We start from the raw sequence: 19,987 nt of genomic DNA, 5'->3' as shown, positions 1-19,987 counted from the left end.
AAATGGGTTAATGGAGCTCCACACTGACAGAGCAGCCCTTCACTGATGCCAGTAACCTTTATGATGCACCCTCCTTTTTTTACACACACACACACACACACACACACACACACACACACACACACACACACACACACTTACTATGTACATGCACACTTGATTTCACTGAATGCCTGTGGGACACTTCAGACCAGCCTCTGTTGTTGCTTCCATCAGACTGCAGCAACACACATGCAACTCTAAACTGGAACATGTCGGCGCTGCCATCACATTCAGTCTGCAAGACTCCGTCACTGACAAAAAAGATCAAGCATTTAAGGCTTTGAGTGCTTTAAGGCTTCCAGCTGATGAAACACTAATTAGGCCTATGATTTCTTTGTTTTACTCCCAGAGCATCTCAGCTCTAGCAGTGGATGTGCTACATTGAAGGCTACAGTGTTAGGTGGTGGGCCTAATTAACATAAAGGCGCAGTTAAGGCCTGCTTTATGTGGCTTTTTTGTCCGAAGCAGATACTGAAGTTGCTGTATCTGATGCGTAATCGATCACAGATTCCCACTTGCCCTCCTCCGTAAAAAATCTATGACAAGGATGAAGATGACCGTTTCTATTAATGCACAACTACGAAAAAATACCACATTGTATTTAAGATTATTCAATGCAGGTTGTAAAGCAAAGACAAAACACGACAATAACATAGCGGCAAGGTCCGGATGGCTGTAGCGGGGTCCGAACTGTCAATTGTCCCATGCAGCTGAAACTGGAGCCCCGCAGCCCCACATCAGCAGTCACCGAGTTAACTGTTTTCCCTCCACATTGATTGCTACTGCTCAGTTAGCGCGGCGTGTAGCCACACAGCTGCAGTATTTAACAAACACAAGTATTATACCAGATGTTACGCGGCTCGGGTTACCCACATCGTCCCACTCCGTCTTGCAGACACAGAAAAAAAGACGAGGACGAAGAAGAAAAAGCCGCATCACGCATCGCTGTGGAAACCCGTTCCCCGCATTCACAGCTCACGTTTGCATGCACATCATTAACTTTGCCCCCGTATCTCAGCTGAGACTGTGGTTCTAACCGCGGGACTCACCCGGCCATTCTGCAGAATATCTCGGTGGAAAAAGTCCGCCCGACTCTGTACTATCCACAACAGCAACGCCGATCCGAGGTTGACAGACTGCGGATTTCCCGCTCCGCTCCGCTCCTGTATCCTCTGTACCGCTGCTGCTGCTGCTGTTGAAGCCGCGCGCTCCCGACGGGGCGGGGTCGCGCGCAGGTATGCGCGAGCACAGCGCAGCCTACTGGACACTCCACAGATATTTATTTTAAAATACGTTAATGAAATAAAATTATTTTCTTAATTATTTAATTGCTCATCACCAAGTAAGATACAGACTATTTAATAGAAGAGACCAGGAGTTGTCAACACACTTTTAATATTTTGTAGATTGAAAGTAAATTACTGAAAAAAAAAAAAAAAAATACAGCAGGAGTGACCAGGGTTCTTGTCAAATCAGTCAAGGCTTATAAGAAGTTGGACTTGGTTGTAGAAACTTGAAAACCTTTCATCCTAGGGGCTTGGGATTGTAATCAAGGTCATTGATATCACCTGGGTCATTAGTGCTCCTGGCTGGGTTATCACTCGGGCATGATCACTACATGTTCCTCCTCGTTTCATCAGGAATATTACTCACAAAATGAGAATTAAATGAAAAGGGTTAGGGGATTTCCAATGTTTTTTATTTAAATATTTTTGACCTGTTACTCCAACAAATACCAATGAAGCCTTTCCCTTCCTTACAAACACAAACACAACCACTGCATGTTGATTCTCCATGTATTTTTACTTAAAGCTATGAAAAATGCTGCAGTAAGTACAAGAGCAGCATTTATGATAAAATGTGCTCAGACAGTCACAGTAAATCAAGAAAAATAACAGCATTGTGACATCAGTTGCAGCCATATCAGTGAGAGCTGCAGGCAGCCAAAACATTGATTTTGGCTGCATGTATTTGTTATGAGTTCAGCACAATCTGAATCAGAATTCCTTTATTGTCATTGTCACAGATGTTACAACGAAATTGGTTAGGCACTCTATCCTCTGTGTTTAAGAAGAGAATCTAAAAAATAGTAAAATAAATATCTAACAAGTAACATATGTAAGCATGCATACACTCATCCACCCAGACATGCAAAGTTGGGAGTAAAATCTACCCATGCACACACACACACACACACACACACACACACACACACACACACACACACACACACACACACACACACACACACACACACACACACGCAGACACACACTCCCCACTGACACAGTCTATTGCACATATTCCCATGACCCACACCAATGATTGTCCCACACCAATGGGTGTTAGGTGCCCATGGCTTGCCCATGGATAGATGGTGCTTCTAAGCCAGTTTGTCCTGCTCTTCATTAACCTATATCGGCTTCCAGGTGGATGTTAGGATCCCAAACCTCACTGTCTGTGGTCGCAGGTGAGGGGTGGGAATCCAAGGTCAGATAGCTTCTGGAAGAGGATGTCTGGCAGTATGGTGTTGAATGCCGAACTAAAATCAACAAACAACACCCTGACATAGTTCCCCAACCCCTCCGTGTGGCTTGCAACTGTGTAAGATAAGATTTTTACTTTTATTGATCACTGCACACATGTTACAGGAGGAGGAAACTGCACACACGCCATGCATTTGTAAAATTATCTTCTCCACTTTTGACCGATCCTGGTCCATCGTTGCTTTGTGGCAGACCAGGAGCGGTGGGCTGCCAGCTTCCAGCCAACGCCGGTGCCCGCGCCCGGGACGGTGGCTACGGCATCTGCTCATGACCTGTTTGCCTTATATGCAAACTGGTGTTGATCAAAGCCCTGGGGGAGGCATCTGTTGCATCTCAAATGTCAAAATGGAGCAGTCACTTCATTATTTAAAATCATAAAGCCAGCACAGCTTCATCTGCTCAGGTGTGGTCTAGGTGTGGAGTCTGTTCAGCAGCTGACTTTGTACCACTGAAATGTAAAGAAAAAATTGAGCTCTGTACTCTGTCATTTGTAAGGCACTGAAAATCCATGGACATTAATTACAGTTCAATATTATGAGGAACATGAAAAATATACATTATTTGTTTCAGCCTGTGAAATATTCCTGGGAGATCACTGCTAATTAGCAGAGTAGTGCCTTCATTCTCCCAAAGCTTCATTTGTCAGTGACCTTTGAAAATACAGCAGAAGAGAACCAAATAGGTGGCTGAGGGCAGCGGCCAAAATACTGTGACTGTAATAATCCTTACATGTGTTTGCTCATTATGTTTGCAGCAAACCAGCAAGCATCTCCTCTTTCTCTTCTATTAACAGTTAATATGGACATTTTTGTTTGTACAGGGTGAGCTGTCCTCAGGTGAGTTGTTGTGATCCCACACATACACTGTGCGTAAACTGGAGCAGAACACAAAAGGTATTAATAGATGTTTACACCTGTAAATGAAAAGACAAAAGAAAATAATTCTATGTATTCCAAGGTGATTTTGCATTTAACCTGATGGCAATGAAGCCTTTGTCCATTACACCCTTATAGTTATTGACTGAAACGACAGTTCATATCATCCATCCATCCATTTTCTATACTGCCTATCCCTTTCGAGGTTGCGGGGGGCTGGAGCCTATCCCAGCTGTCAACGGACGAGAGGCGGGGTACACCCTGGACCGGTTGCCAGTCGATCGCAGGGCAACACACACAAGACAAACAACCATTCAAATCACACCTAGGGGCAATTTTAGAGTCACCAATTCACCTAATGAGCACGTTTTTGGTCTGTGGGAGGAAGCCGGAGTACCCGGAGAGAACCCACGCACGCACAGGAACAACATGCAAACTTCGCACAGAAGGGCCCCGCCTAGGGATCGAGCCGGCAACCTTCTTGCTGTGAGGCACACGCACCACCTGCTGTGCCACCGTGCTGCCCACAGTTCATATCAGATACATCCAAATAAATAATAGACTCTTAACTATGCTTGATTACTATTATTATTGACCAGTAAATGTACAAACCCTTGACTTGATCAGCCTGTTGCTGCAGGCCTTCTATATCAACAACAAAACAACATGGCCTGAGGCTGACCCTAAAAGAAATATCAGTATCAGTATTCACTTAATTTACTGAATCAGGACCATCATTCCTAACATTTTAATCATTCCGATGTTCAGAAAATCTGTTACAAAAATATCCAAATAATGCAAACTCATAGGCAATTTTGCGTAGAAAAAAATATGATGTCAGATGTGTGTGATGTAACAGAATCATGACTTTGTAAGACAGAAAGCGGTAATATGGGTTAAAAACAAAACAGAGTGCGTATTTGCAGTCCAGAATAGTCAGTTGTCTCTTCGTGGTAAGCCCTTATATTATACAATTATTTCTACACAATTAAGAGACATTCTCATCCTAACCTGCATTATTGCATAGTATTTACAAACAGAATATCAAGAAATGGAGACACAAATAATTAATAAATGAATAAGCATTACCACCTCATGTGCTTTTGCTATCTGTATAGTAACTTCACAAACTGTGGTTTGATGGATCTGTTCACAATATAAATTTAAAAGACAGGTTTTTATTGAATATGCAGCTTGTGCTTGTTGAACTGTTTATTTATGAAGAATCATGCAGAGATATTTAGACATCACTACACTGCTGTGGTGGCAGTATGAACTGTCATTATTATTTGTACAGTACATCACACTAAGTCTGTATACAGAGTTGTTAACACTCACAGGCGGACTGCTGATCCAGCTGTCCTGTTTTGATACGACACTGGATAAGATGCAAATGTGAAAAAACAATAAATATTTAAGAATGAGTGGTACCCTCAATATACACTGTTGCCCATAAAGTTGGAATCATTTTGTTTTCAGACACAATCCTCTGTTTATTCATATTTAAATGCATCAGTATTCACTTTTGACCAGGTGCAGTGATTACATTATGTGTCCAAATTACCCAGGTGAAATGAATGCATAACATTTGTTTGGTGCTATGAAAGACAAGATATTTGCTGTGTTGTCTGTTTCCTGCCTAAAGCCTTTATGCAATAGACCCACATTTTCAGAATTGTCTGAGATAATTTTCAACCAAAATTGACACAGAACTTTCCTTGGCTATGCCTTGTCCGATGCCACTGGCAATATGCCAAAGAGTGCTTGCACTCTGACAGAATGGACACAAACAAGCCGATATTGCTGATTTGCTTGGAATACCCCAGGATGAGGTCTAAAATCCTCGATGTTCATCGAAAGGAAGGTCATTTGAGGCCATGAAAATCTCCAGGATGACCACGAGTGATAATGAGCAACTGCTTAATCTGTGCCATAGAAACCGGAAAATGCCAGTGAGCTACCTTCGTCCTTTGTGGAGAAGAACCATGGAATCAACGTTTCCCACCAAATTGCAAATCGAAGGCTGCTTCAGCATGGTTACCAAGCAAGACGAATGACCAAGTGTCCACACCTAACTGTTCAACACAGAGTTGCTCGACTTCACTGGGCTAGGGAGCACAAAAGATTACAGCTTGGGCACTGGCAACAAGATATCTTTACAGACGAGAGCCGCTATGTCCTTAACCATACAGATGGAAGACAACGGGTTCTGCGATTACATGGTGAAAACCTTCGCGATGACTTGCCCAAGGACACTTCAACATGTAGACAGGAACAGCTGGGGACTGAATCATCACATATCAAAGAGAAGAGGGAGAAGGAGTCTGCACCCTAAGAATATTCTAATCTGTGTTGTAGGGAATTGGGTCCCAGAATTTACTGAATGAGTCCTTTACTGTAACTTATTATTTTCCCCAATTTAATAAAATAAAGAATGTTTGTAATCCAAAAAGAATGAAAAGGAGGATTTTTGGATTTCCAACTAATTAGTATCCACTGTCTTGAAAGCAAGGTGACAAAAACTATAATGTCTTTCTGAAAACAGAGAGATCAAGGGAGACATCCTAAGTAAAACATTACAGCGCCAAAAAATGGCGCTGTAATGTCTTGTAGTGTGTTGAGTTTGTTTGTTGATTAAGTGTGCTCCTGTCCGTTAGAGTTTGAATGAATGAATGATACCACGCTATTTATTAATGTTTGTTTTGCTGGACATTCTCATCATAGCGAGATCAAAGCCTGTAAATTACACTTTTCATGATGAGGAAATGCGGGCTGCTGCTGCTGCTGCTGCCCTGCAGAGCCGAGTTCCTACTGGCAGTGTCTGGGAGCCATGGAGGCGAAATCCTGCAGTATAACCGGGAGGATCTGCTGCTCCTGCGGAACATGGATTACCCTGCACCGAACATGGATAACTGTGGTGAGATGGTACGACGCGAACCGGGTCACGGTCACCGGCAGAAAGCTCCAATGAGGAAGCGGGGAAGGAGAGGCGGAGTGAGGCAGAGGCTGAAGAGACTAACCGGCACACGGAAAAGCCCACCGCTTCCCTCTATAATGCTTGCCAACCTGCGCTCATTACGCAATAAACTGGACGAACTACAGGCAAACATATTATGCCAATGGGTGTACAAGGAGGCCAGCCTGATCTGTCTCACTGAAACCTGGCTTGACAACACGATCGCGGACTCCTGGACCAGGACACTGTGAGTTGCCAGAAGAAACACGGGGGCGGGTTGTGTGTGTATTTGAATAAGGACTGGGGCAGAACTGCTGATGTGAAAGACTCGTCTTACACCTGATCTGGAGATGCTGGCTGTGTCATTCAGACCCAAGTATCTTCCCCGGGAGTTTGGTCAGCTGGCTCTAGTTCTTGTTTACATCCGTCCCTCTGGCAACGTCATACGCGCGTCAGAGGCTATAGCTGCCTGCCTCCACCAGATTGAAAGTGCATCCCCAGACTCCCCTGTTCTCATCTCAGGGGATTTCAATGGCTGCAGGCTAAATAACCCATACGGAAAAGAAATAGAAGAAACTTATAAAAAAATCCATCGCCTTCAGTTTATGTTTCATGTATTGTATGTTTCATGTATAGTATATGATTTACTCCTGAAAGTGGCCACTTTTGCATTCTTTTCATACAAGATAATAAAAAGAATTATATAAGAATCATGTGAAAACTATATATGTAGAAAATAAGGAAAGCACATGTCAACATACGTTTGTCATACATGTTTCATATAATTTTTGCAGTTTTTTTCTACTAGGTCTATTTAAAGACATATAGTTTACGTATATGAATAAATGCCACTATATGTAGGCTTTCTGTATGAAAAGTGAATATTTTTGCAGGTGAATTATGCTGTCTTAACATGTTTTATATAAGTTTATTCAATGGCATCTATTAAAAATCAGCATAAAAAGATATAGGAATATACATCATAACATATAGAATTTTTGTATGTTATGGGAATGTAATGCCATGGTAAACTATGTTTTCCTCATGTTTTTTGTATAAGAATTCTTAAATGTCAGCCTATGAAATTTGCAATATATTATAAAAATTACATGCTTTTCTATGAATGATTTCATACAACTTCATATAAATTTTTATCATACGAAACATGTGACTCACAAATTCAATTCAATTCAATTTTATTTGTATAGCGCCAAATCACAACAGAAGTTGTCTCAGGACACTTTCCATATAGAGCTGGTACAGACCAAGCTCTTTTATCTACAAAGAAACCAACAATTCCCCCATGAGCAAGCACTTGGCGACAGTGGCGAGGAAAAACTTCCTTTTAACAGGCAGAAACCTCGAGCAGAACCAGACTCTGGGTGGGCGGCCATCTGCCTCGACCGGTTGGGTGAGAGAGGAAGAGCAAGAGAGGGAGACTGAGACAGACAGACAGACAGACAGACAGACAGACAGACAGACAGACAGACAGACAGACAGACAGACAGACAGACAGAAATGCAGTCAGAGAGAGAGAGACAGAGAGACAGAGAGACAGACATGCAGTCACAGTAACAGTGACAGTGGATGTAATAACAGTAGTAGCAGTTGCAGTGGATGTCAGGCAGGGCCAAGGCAGGAGATGCAGCTGAAATCCACAATCCAGATTCAGCCACTGTCCATGGGAACCTGCAAGACGACAAAGCACAGAGACTCCGGGGAAGGAGCTAAGTTAGTAACACGCCGTGGTAGGACATGAGAGCGAGAGGAGCTTGATAACTAAATGCTCTGACTCCTGTTCTGCTTTTTGAGACTTTAGGAACCATAAGTAGACCTGCATTCTGGGAACGCAGTGTTCGAGTAGGGCAATAAGGTACTATGAGCTCTTTAAGATAAGAAGGTGCCTGGCCATTTATGGCTTTGTAAGTAAGGAGGAGAATTTTAAACTCTATTCTAAACTTTACAGGGAGCCAGTGCAAAGTGGCGAGTATTGGAGAAATATGATCTCTCTCCCTGGTTTTTGTCAGAACACGTGCTGCAGCGTTCTGGAGCAACTGGAGAATATTCAGCAATGAATTTGGGCAGCCTGATAGTAAAGAATTGCAATAATCCAGCCTGGAAGTTACGAATGCATGGACTAGTTTTTCTGCCTCATTTTGAGACAAAATATGCCTGATTTTTGCGATATTACGTAGGTGAAAAAAGGCAGTCCTTGAAATTTGTTTTACATGGGAGTGAAAGGACATGTCTTGGTCAAAGATGACTCCCAGATTCTTTACAGTGGTGCTGGAGGCCAGCGCAATGCCATCCATAGCTGCTATGTCATCAGAAAGTGACTTTCTAAGATGTTTAGGGCCTACTACTATAACTTCAGTTTTGTCCGAGTTTAGCATCAGAAAATTGCAGGTCATCCAGGTCTTTATGTCATGAAGACATGCTTGTAGTCTAGTTAACTGACTGGTTTCTTCCGGTTTCATTGATGAATATAGCTGGGTATCATCTGCATAGCAATGAAAATTTATTGAGTGCTTCCTGATAATCTTACCTAAAAGAAGCATATATAAGGTGAATAGAATTGGTCCAAGCACAGAACCCTGCGGAACTCCATAGCTGACTTTAGTGAGCACAGAGGAGTCGTCATTAACGCGTACAAACTGAGAGCGATCTGACAAGTTGGATTTAAACCAGCTTAGCGCAGTTCTCTTAATGCCAATGAAGTGTTCCAGTGTCTGCAATAGGATGCCATGGTCAATGGTGTCAAATGCAGCACTAAGATCCAATAAGACTAGTACAGAGACAAATCCTTTATCAGATGCAATTAGAAGGTCATTTGTAACTTAACCAGTGCTGTCTCTGTGCTATGATGCACTCTAAATCCTGACTGGAAATCCTCGAATAAACTATTATTGTTTAGAAAGTCGCACAGCTGATTGGCAACTGCTTTCTCAAGAGTTTTTGAGAGAAAGGGAAGGTTGGATATCGGTCTATAGTTGGCTAAAACCCCTGGATCAAGAGTAGGCTTTTTCAGTAGCGGTTTTATCACAGCTACTTTAAAGGACTGTGGTACGTAGCCTGTTGATAAAGAGAGATTGATCATGTCTAAAACTGAAGAGTCAATTAGAGGTAATACTTCTTTAAACAGCTTAGTCGGGATAGGATCTAAAATACAGGTAGATGATTTTGATGATGAAATTATTGAAATTAGTTGGTGAAGGTCAACAGGAGTAAAACATTCTAAAACTGCGACAGACTGAGTAACAGTTTCTACGATTTCTGTGTCTGAAGACAAAACAGTACCTGTTAACGGCAGGAGTCGATGAATTCTGTCTCTAATATTTAGAATTTTATCATTAAAGAAGCTCATGAAGTCATTAGTGTTCAGAGCTAAAGGAATACATGGTTCAACAGAATTATGGCTCTCTGTCAGCCTGGCTACAGTGCTGAAGAGAAACCTGGGATTGTTCTTATTTTCCTCTATTAGTGCAGAGTAATAGGCTGCCCTGGCACTGCGGAGGGCTTTCCTGTATATTTTAAGACTGTCTTGCCAGGCGGACCGAAATTCTTCCAAATTGGTAGAACGCCATTTCCTTTCTATTTTCCGTGAAGTTTGCTTTAATTTGCGGGTTTGAGGAGTATACCATGGAGCTAACCTCCTCTGTTTAATTTTCTTCTTTTTTAGGGGAGCAACAGAGTCAAGTGTCATACGCAACGATCCTGTAGCACTATCAACCAGGAAGTCAATCTGGGAGGGACTAACGTTAGCATAATACTCCTCTGTTGTCCACTGTCACTGTTACTGTGACTGCATGTCTGTCTCTCTGTCTCTGTCTCTCTCTCTCTCTCTCTCTCTCTCTCTCTCTCTCTCTGACTGCATTTCTGTCTGTCTGTCTGTCTGTCTGTCTGTCTGTCTGTCTGTCTCAGTCTCCCTCTCTTGCTCTTCCTCTCTCACCCAACCGGTCGAGGCAGATGGCCGCCCACCCAGAGTCTGGTTCTGCTCGAGGTTTCTGCCTGTTAAAAGGAAGTTTTTCCTCGCCACTGTCGCCAAGTGCTTGCTCATGGGGGAATTGTTGGTTTCTTTGTAGATAAAAGAGCTTGGTCTGTACCAGCTCTATATGGAAAGTGTCCTGAGACAACTTCTGTTGTGATTTGGCGCTATACAAATAAAATTGAATTGAATTGAATTGAATTGAATTGAATTGAATTGAATTGAATTGAATTGAGACATGGCATTGAATTAAATACTGATGGGATCATATCCTTAAATTTAGCTACAGCACTATCAGACAGGAGTCTGGTATAAGAATTTTTGCCTACTGGCTGGTAGTCTGGTAATATGAATTCGAAAGTTATTAAATGATGGTCTGATAAAAGAGGATTCTGTGAGGAGACTATTAAGTCTTCGATTTCAATGCCATATGTCAGAACAAGGTCGAGGGTGTGGTTAAAACAGTGAGTCAGTTCATGTACATTCTGGCGGAAGCCAACTGAGTCTAATACTGAGATAAACGCAGTGCTAAGGCTGTCATTATCAACGTTGACATGTACATTAACCACCTACAATAATTACTTTATCTGCTTCAAGAACTAAACTTGATAGAAACTCAGAGAACTCAGCTAGAAATTCGGAGTAAGGACCAGGAGAGCGGTATACTACAACAAATAAAAGTGGCTGCACTGTTTTCCATTTCTCATGAGAAAGAGTGAGAACAAGGCTTTCAAATGAGTTATAGTCGAGTTTAGGTTTAGGGTTGATCAAAAAGCTTGAGTCAAAAATGGCTGCAACTCCACCTCCTCTGCCGCTGCCTCGAGGAATGTGGGTATTAATATGGCTCGGAGGAGTAGCTTCATTTAGGCTCACATACTCTTCAGGACACAGCCAGGTTTCAGTCAGACAAAATAAATCAACATTATGGTCTGATATTAACTCATTTACTAGAACAGCTTTAGAGGACAGAGATCTGATGTTAAGGAGTCCACATTTAATTCTCCTATCTTGTTGTACTATTGCAGAGGTTGTTCTAATTTTAATTAGATTCTTATGTTTAACTCCTCTTCTCTGTACTTTTGGTTTACTTAGTTTACGTGGTCGGGGGGCAGACACAGTCTCTATGGAGTGTTGGGTGAGTAACTGCTCTAATGGAGGCGCAGAGAAGCGTGTAGGACTGCAGCTCTGCCTCCTGGTCTCAACTCTGAGTTGTCAGGGGTTAGGTTCATAAATAAAATCGGTCAGATTTCTAGAGATGAGAGCTGCTCCCTCCAAAGTGGGATGGATGCCGTCTCTCCTAATCAGACCAGGTCTTCCCCAGAAAGTCTGCCAATTATCAATGAAGCCCACACCGTTTGCTGGACACCACCTCGACAGCCAGTGATTGAACGATGACATGCGGCTAAACATGTCATCACTGGTCAGATTTGGCAGGGGTCCAGAGAAAACTACGGAGTCCGACATCGTTTTAGCATATGTACACACCGATTCCACATTAATTTTAGTGACCTCCGATTGGCGTAACCGGGTGTCATTACCGCCGATGTGAATAACAATCTTACGGTATTTACGCTTATCCTTAGCCAGCAGTTTCAAATTTGATTCGACGTCGCCCGCTCTGGCCCCCGGCAGGCATTTGACTATGGTCGCTGGTGTCGCTAACTTCACATTTCTCAAAATGGAGCTGCCAATAATCAGAGTTGGTTTTTCAGCGGGTGTGTCGCCGAGTGGGGAGAACCTGTTAGAAACATGAAGCGGTTGGTGGTGACCTGTGGGCTTCAGCTTGGGACTATGCTTCCTTCGAACAGTCACCCAGCCTCCCTGGTTTCCCGGCTGCTTGGGAGCTGTCGAGGGACGGCTAGCCGGAGCTGCACTTGGTCGGTCCGCACCGACTACGGGGGCCTGGCTAACTATAGCTAATGGTTTTGTTTCCATGGTGCGGAGCCGAGCTTCCAATTCACTAAGCCTCGCCTCCAACTCACCAAATAAACTACATTTATTACACGTACCAGTATCACTAAAGGAGGCAGAGGAGTGGCTAAACATGTGACACACCAAGCAGGAGAGAGCTGGAGAGGGACAGAGAGAAGCCATCGCTAGCTGCTAGGCTAAGCTGGTATAGCTAGCAGAGCAGACAAGCGCGTAGACAAATAAAATTGACGGTCGCTAAATAAACAGACTTATGGGTGCTTGAGCAGAACTAATGTTATTCTATAGCGCGGATAAAAGGCCGCTGTAACAAAACACAGAGCAAATTACACTCAGAGGAACAAGAGCGACAAACGCACACTACTCATAAGGCAGCAACCAGAAACAGGAAGTGAGACGATACGCTTACCTCAGCACGTCAGCACGTCTCGTCATCTGCCAAATGAAAGTGACAAAACTTAATTTTTCCCTTTGCTACTGCAATACTACTTTCTACCATGCCAGCTACACAACTGCAGTCTATAAATGCAATCTTTCAATATCTGTAATGCTGAAAAAATTGCTGTTACACAAACTTTTAACTTGACGGACTTTATTTGCAGTGAACTGATATTTTACAATGAACATCAACATGGGCAAAACTAGTAAGGGATAAAAACGTGCCCACAATTTCCCTCTAACAGGTAAAACCTGGCTAAAAATGTGACACTCTAACAGTAACAGTTACTACCAGGTGGATCATGTTGTGAACAGTATTTTAAGGGGGTGTTGTGACAGAAACACTTTTACTTTTGGCACGGAGCTCTGTGATCTTTGGCACGGAGCTCTGGCTGAAGGGCTGGGTCCCAGGCCACCTCTCAAGCGTTGCACCTATGAACACAATAGGGGAAATGGAAAACAATAACAGCACAATTATTAATCTAAAAGTAACCAATAAAAAAAGCATCATTACATTATATTAATGTAATGTTGGGTAGATATTGTATGTTCTCCATGTGTCTCAGAATTTAACACAACTGATACTAAAGTCTGACACTGTAGAATGCTGGTATGGTGTATGAAATCAGTAAAAAATTCAGCATGGACTATAGCCAAAACACATACCAGGTTGAAATTTACTGTAGATGGCATCCAGTTTAGTTTTGTCCAGAGGTAGACGAGCATCTCCTCTGCCTCGTTTCCCCCCACGAAGATTCCTCACCAGCAGTATCTCCATTGGGAAGACTGCAGTCAGCAGATGCCTCACAAATACTGTAGCCGAATTTGCATTAACTGCATAGGCCCACGCCAGTTTCTCTATCATGACTCCAGTCCCAGGATGGATCTCCACCTGTTTAAACAAGGAGACATAGTGAGTATTTAGGTAGTTTAAATAAAATTTGACTTGATTTAAGACATTAAGACAAAATTTACATCGTCCATACTCATACATGTACAACTGAGAAGCAGTAGATGATGAAGTAGATTTATTTATTTTTTAAAAATCAATTACCTTGGACGACTGGGAGTCCCTTGTTGATGGAATAACAGACTCTGATGTGGAGCTGGATGGTGACAGCAGTGAATCTGCAGATGATGAACCAGGCCTGGACAGCGGAGAACTTTGGGGGGGCAGTGGTGGTGTGCTCAGCTTCAGACTGGATCTCTTCGCAGTTTCAGCCACATCAATTACATTCTTCATGGTCTTTAGGAGTTCAGGCACATCTATACACAGAAGATGACAAACAAAAATGGTACATCATTCTTTAGTACAATATAAAGTATGGCTACAGTGTTTTGGTTGTCTAATTGTTAAATAAGTGATAAGAAGTGATACCTTGGACAAGCAACTCCCTCAAATTAGCATTCTCTTCTTTCAGATCTTGGATCTCCTGCTTTAATTCAGCCACTGTCTTTGGCAGTCTTTTATCACGATGAATGACTGAAGGTGATGAATCACTGTACATTGCAAGGAATTCCTCTGCAGGGTCTTTCCTTGTGAGAGCCTTTGACTTCTGGGTATACAGAGAGAGAAAGAGAGAGAGAGAGAGAGAGAGAGAGAGAGAGAGAGAGAGAGAGAGAGAGAAAAGAAGATCTGACATTCTATTTACATGACATGACCGAAAAATATGGTGACCTCAAAATAGTTAAAAGCAAATAGATGTCACCTTGACTTGCAGTGGCTGAGTCAGAATCTGAGTCTCATCTGGATCCGAGTCATCTGAATCATCCTGATATTTTTGAGGACGGACTGATACCCTCTTGGTCAGTTCTGCGAGTTCATTTTTTCAGCAGTGCATTAAATTTACGGGTTGCCTCATAACGAGTAGCTAGAGAACAAAAGAAGAAAGAATACAAACAAACCGACTTAATGGCAAACTGCTTAATACTCGTGAGCAGTTTTTGTATCACCATGTTATGTTATGACATTGTCAGTGTCATAGTATGTGTTGTGTAGAGCTATGGTTCACACAGTGGGCTTTGCAAAAAATATTAATTAATATTTTACAACATATATATATTCCCAATCCATATGAAACTCTGGTTAATGTTTAATAAACTTCATGTACTAAAACAGCTATAAAAAAAATCTATCAGACATGAGTTTGTGTTCCAATTTGTGTCAGGTTGTTTGTGCAGAAACACTGCAGACAATAACATCATGAGATCACTGTGTTATAGTGTCGTTCATGCATTCACTTGGAGACGAGTAAAGTTATGTAGATAAGCATTTTGTAGAGTAGTAACTTACACATGAAAAAATGGTGACAAAACTGTTGTAAATAATATGCGTAACATTTTAAATCAATAGTTGGCTCATTTAAATAGGGCTCATATTTTGACATGACTTTCCCACCAATAATACTGTAATTAATCATCATGTATCCTGCAAAACATTTACCCACCTGGCAAGGAAAGTAAGCACACAAATTCAGACAGGTAAACATTTTCCCTGTCTAACTTTAGTCACCTATTTTCAAGTTATGTAGAGACGACAATCTTCACTTCGAACCATAGCAGCATTAACTTACCACTGACAAAAATAACAGTGCCCCGGTAGTGGGGCCACCCTCCACGCTGTTTCTTTCCATGGTGCCATTCAATGACGGCTGAGTAGGTGGAAATGGGATACCCATGCTCACTGAGCTTCCCAGAATCCTCCCCTTCACTCCACTGCACCACTGCAAATTTCCTGTCCTTGTGTTCTGAAATGAAAAAAAAAATCTCATTTCTCAACCGAACAAAACGACCAAGAGACATGTAGCATAAATGCTAACCATCTTTTTTTAATCACTTTTACATGGTTTAGGCAAGTGCAATTTCATATGCACAATTCTGCTGAGGAAAACCGAGAATAATCACATTTCTCATTTGTTTTAATGTGTACCCTTTAGCATTAAGCTAACTATCACTTTTAGCAAATGCTACATAAACCGAAAATCCGATTTAAGCTAACTCCTTCATATACGTAATTTTACTTACCACTAATGGGAGGCTCATTTGTCTCCATTGTCTCGCATGGGCGATGATATGCAGAGAGCATCAATCGCCAACTGACCCGTCAGACCTGCCGCCGCCTTGTGTTCAAAACAAAATGATACACTGTGCCAAGGTCTCGCGTTGGTAGCTGCCAGGCATGATGGGCATGACCCGCCCTACACTGCCTTTGATTGGCTTATCCTGATATTTTACCCTACTTCTAGCAAATCAACGCTATGGTCAAATGGCGGGCATTGCCTTCTTTTTTTTCCTTTTGTCTTTTGTTTTTTTGCGGGTATAGCCTCAGCTTTCCAAAGCATGGTAAACAGACTGTCAAACCGGCTCCTGTAACATTTACAGACATGCCGAAAAGAAAAGTCGTGACACCTGACACAACAGAAAGAGACTGGCTGCAGAGAAACGTTCCGTCACGGACTTTGACAAGATGGAAAAAAAGGTATGCGCGCTCCCTGCAGCACATAAGTGACGTTAACGTTACAGTTATCGTTACTAGTTACTATCCGTTGTTTCATTAGGAAAATCAACAGAGCTTTGAGTGACAGCGGGATGCACACGATGCAACAACATGCTACAGTAAGTGCAATTTATTTCTTCTTGTCCTCTCAGTTTTATCAGCTGACAATAGTCAATGTAAAGTGAGCTGCCCGCCATACTATAATAATTGAAACCGGAGTCAAGGTTATGTACCAAATGTGAGCCGACGTGTTAATTTGATTACAAAATTTTGTACACTCATAGATAATCAATTATGTTTTGATGGGCACAAATTACAGTGGTAAGATATATGTAACATAATCCATGAAGTTTGCCACATAAATGTTGAAACCTGTGCATTTGTTGTGAGAAGGAAATAGCAGTATTTGAGAACCTAGCCTGGATTTAATAATATTTCTGCAGTACAAGTTATCCAAAATGTTACTTTAAACGTTGACTAGAAGAAGAAAATGAACTGTTTAACTTATAAACAAAACTCTATGTTACTGTGAATTTCAAAAACAAGAAGTCAATAATATGGAAACGGAGAAAGACTGTATTGTAATTGTTTACCAGGGAGCTGTGTGAAATCGGTCTCAAACAAGTTCTTGATATACCTTTTTAAGGAAAGTGATGAAGATCATACCCAGAGAGAAGAGCAGAGACCAGGACCTCTCACAGTACCACAGCAGGTGAGAAAAAATTCCAGAATTATTATACAACCTCCCTTTTCTCACACACAGTCAAACTACTGCCATGCCCCTCCATCATTATTTTTGCAGATGCACCAATCCACGCTTTTCAGCTCAGATCTGATTCTAACATTAGCACTCTTTTTTTATCTTGAATAATATTGTTATTAACATCAACATGACTGTTGTTGGTAGTGTTATGTGTATGGTTACATATTAATTTGTGTAACCTTTTTTCTCCTGGCTTTTAAAATCTGCATATACATGACCTGGCTATAAGTTATCGTCATTCCTTCATTCTTATGTTGTTCTGTGCACACCAAGTCTCCTCTACACTGCAACATCACAGTATAGAAGAGAGAGATGTAGAGTTCACAGATGTCTTCACATGAGCTTGGACTCATCAGTCCAATATCCATTCCATGAATTAAGTCACCGTCAATTCTTTTATTTAATATAAATAAATGATGGACTTGTGTTCCTCTTAGGAAAGTGAAGATGCTACCCAAAGAGATGAGCTGGGTGCAGAACCTCTCACTGTGACACAGGTGAGACAGAACTTCAATATTAGACCATTCTACCTCTGTTGCTTACTCTTACACTAAAATTAAAATTATTATCTCCGTTGTGTCTTTGTGCCATTTTTAGGAAAGTGATGAAGATGATGGCCAGAGAGAAGAGGAGAGAGCAGAACCTCTCAATGTGCCATGGGTGAGACAAAATTACAGTGTCATATAATCTGCTCTATGGCTATCCCTCTCTTTCACTTTAATGAGTTGTTCATTACTGTCCTTTTCAGGAAAACAACGAAGATGGAAGACAAACACAAGAACAGAGGGCAGAATCTTTCACAGTGGTGCAGGTGAGACAAAACTTAAGCATTCACATGTGAGCTTGATTAGATTTTTTTAACATTAGATTCATTTGTCATTAGACTAACATATTCTACAGTTCACTGACATATACATTAACTTATTTTTTCTTTTGCATGTGTTGTAGCTTCTGTTTATTTTCCATGCTAAGTGCAGTCTGCCAAAATAAGGTTATGAGTAAAACAAGTGAAAACTGATGAGTTTCATTGCAGTGCTTCCTTTTCTATCATTTAGGACCATGTCCCTCGAGAGGTAGATCATGTCCACTCCTCCCATGGGCTAACGGAAGGGCAAAGCATCATCTCGATTCTCTCCTTTGCATTGAGACACAACACAACAGGTGTATTAATGGAAGACCTGCTGAAACTGCTCAAATTGCATTCTGCTGGGACTAGTGCAGTTCCAACAAGCAAGTATTTTCTGGAGAAACCATTAGCTGATATTACACATCAGTTCGAACGGCACCATTACTGTGGAGTTTGTACTAAGTACATTGGTTCTTCACAATCTCTTGAAGAAACACTCAAATGTGTGCCATGTTCCTCATTCACCACAGTGAGAGCCAGTGTACAGGAAGGACATTTCTTTATTAGCATACCATTAAAGGATCAGCTGAAAGATATTCTTGAGAACCAGGATATGCATGATCTATGTTTTTGTGCTGACGCCAGTACAAATAAAGGACATATGTGATGGCACCTTATATCAGACCTTGAAAACTAACAGTAAAGAGGATTTTTTGTCCCTCACATTCAATTGTGATGGTGTACCAGTTTTTCAGTCCTCCAAATTTAGTATTTGGCCAATATTATGTTGTGTTAATGAGATACCACCTGAGAGTAGAGATAAACATGTACTACTATGTGGTTTGTGGTTTGGAGCCAAGAAGCCAGACATGTCTTGCTTCTTTAAACCATTTGTTGAGGAGTGTGCCAGTCTTTCTCAAGCTGGTTTTGAGTGGCAGCATCCTAGTGATCAGTCATTGAGACACATAAAAGTGCACACGTTGTGCTGTGTGTGTGATGCAGTAGCAAGGCCATTACTACAGAATTTCAAGCAGTTTAATGGTGAGTATGGCTGTGGAGTCTGCCTTCACCCTGGCATTCAAACAAGGAAAGGAAAAGGAAACACAAGGGTTTACACATGTCCAGATGAAAAGCCAAGTGACAGAAATCATAAAACCACAGTAGAAATAGGACAAATAGCTGAAAGAGAAAGGAAGACCATATTGGGCATAAAAGGGCTCTTCTGCGATTGCTGATTTACCATTGTTTGATCTAATCAATGGCATGGTCCCAGACTACATGCACTGTGTGTTGCTTGGTGTGTGCAGATACATGGCGACTTTATGGATGGATTCTAAAAGCAGTTCTGAGCCATGGTATATTGGTACACAAACAGCCATCATGGACAGACACCTCTTGTCTATTAAACCTCCAAGTATTGTTGCTCGTGTTCCAAGATCTCTAACAGAACGCAAATTCTGGAAAGCCCATGAGTGGCAGCACTGGCTTTTGTACTACAGCTTGCCAGTTCTGAAAGGCATACTTCCACAGAGGTACCACTCTCATTGGGCATTACTGATAGAGGGCATAAGCATTCTGTTGGGGTCTGAATTAAATGCTGAGCTGATAAATCATGCACGACGCATTAGTGTACTTTGTTGGAGGTGTGCAGTCACTGTATGGGAAAGAGCACATGACATTTAATGTTCATTCACTACTGCATTTAAGCAAAAACGTTGTACACTGGGGTCCTCTGTGGGCTCACTCAGCCTTCATGTTTGAAGATTTCAACGGGTACCTTCTAAAACAAGTAAAAAGTAGTCAAGCTGTTCCACAACAAATATGCAAACAAGTGGCATTATCCCGTGCTTTCCCCCGTTTAGCAAAGCAGTTCTTGACAAATGCACCAGCAGAAGTTAAAGATTTCTGCAATGAAATGAGACAAGGACACCAGCATGCCAAGAGGTATAAAAAGTTTACTGAGGTGACTGCCCTTGGTCCACCCAATGTGAGATTAATATCTCTTGGTGACCAAGCTGCTCTCCACACAGTGAGAGAAGTTCCCACAAACTCTGTGGTGAGTTACTACAAGAAAATTGCTGTAAATGGTGTTGTTGTTCATGGTCATACC

At 41.7% G+C, this 19,987-nt stretch overlaps 2 protein-coding genes across 13 annotated transcripts in view; both read right to left on the bottom strand.

The window, feature by feature from the left end:
• The window catches only part of fat3a (FAT atypical cadherin 3a), a 319,263-nt gene extending 318,033 nt beyond the window's left edge, over window positions 1-1,230 (bottom strand). For all 11 annotated transcript variants that reach the window (XR_011602462.1, XM_070970149.1, XM_070970154.1 and 8 more), the window contains exon 1: window positions 1,092-1,230. The gene's annotated coding sequence lies outside the window, so the exon portion shown is untranslated. The remainder of the gene's footprint in view (window positions 1-1,091) is intronic.
• Window positions 1,231-12,912: 11,682 nt separating this feature from the next.
• Window positions 12,913-19,987, bottom strand: part of LOC139336781 (uncharacterized) — a 36,294-nt gene continuing 29,219 nt past the window's right edge. The window contains exons 2-7 of one of the 2 annotated variants that reach the window (XM_070971010.1): window positions 15,345-15,518; window positions 14,481-14,642; window positions 14,150-14,327; window positions 13,826-14,037; window positions 13,438-13,663; window positions 12,913-13,203 (exon numbers count right to left, since the gene is read on the bottom strand). In XM_070971010.1, the coding sequence (XP_070827111.1) occupies window positions 13,091-13,203; window positions 13,438-13,663; window positions 13,826-14,037; window positions 14,150-14,279 (681 nt within the window). In that variant the 5' untranslated portion in view covers window positions 14,280-14,327; window positions 14,481-14,642; window positions 15,345-15,518 and the 3' untranslated portion in view covers window positions 12,913-13,090. Of the gene's footprint in view, window positions 13,204-13,437; window positions 13,664-13,825; window positions 14,038-14,149; window positions 14,328-14,480; window positions 14,643-15,344; window positions 16,242-19,987 lie in introns of those variants that run through there. The other variant, XM_070971011.1, reaches the window with a different exon arrangement.

Source organism: Chaetodon trifascialis, chromosome 9 (genome assembly GCF_039877785.1).
Source record: "Chaetodon trifascialis isolate fChaTrf1 chromosome 9, fChaTrf1.hap1, whole genome shotgun sequence".
NCBI lineage: Eukaryota > Metazoa > Chordata > Actinopteri > Chaetodontiformes > Chaetodontidae > Chaetodon > Chaetodon trifascialis.
Note: the sequence above shows the minus strand (reverse complement) of the source record. Positions and strands in the feature narration are given on the sequence as shown.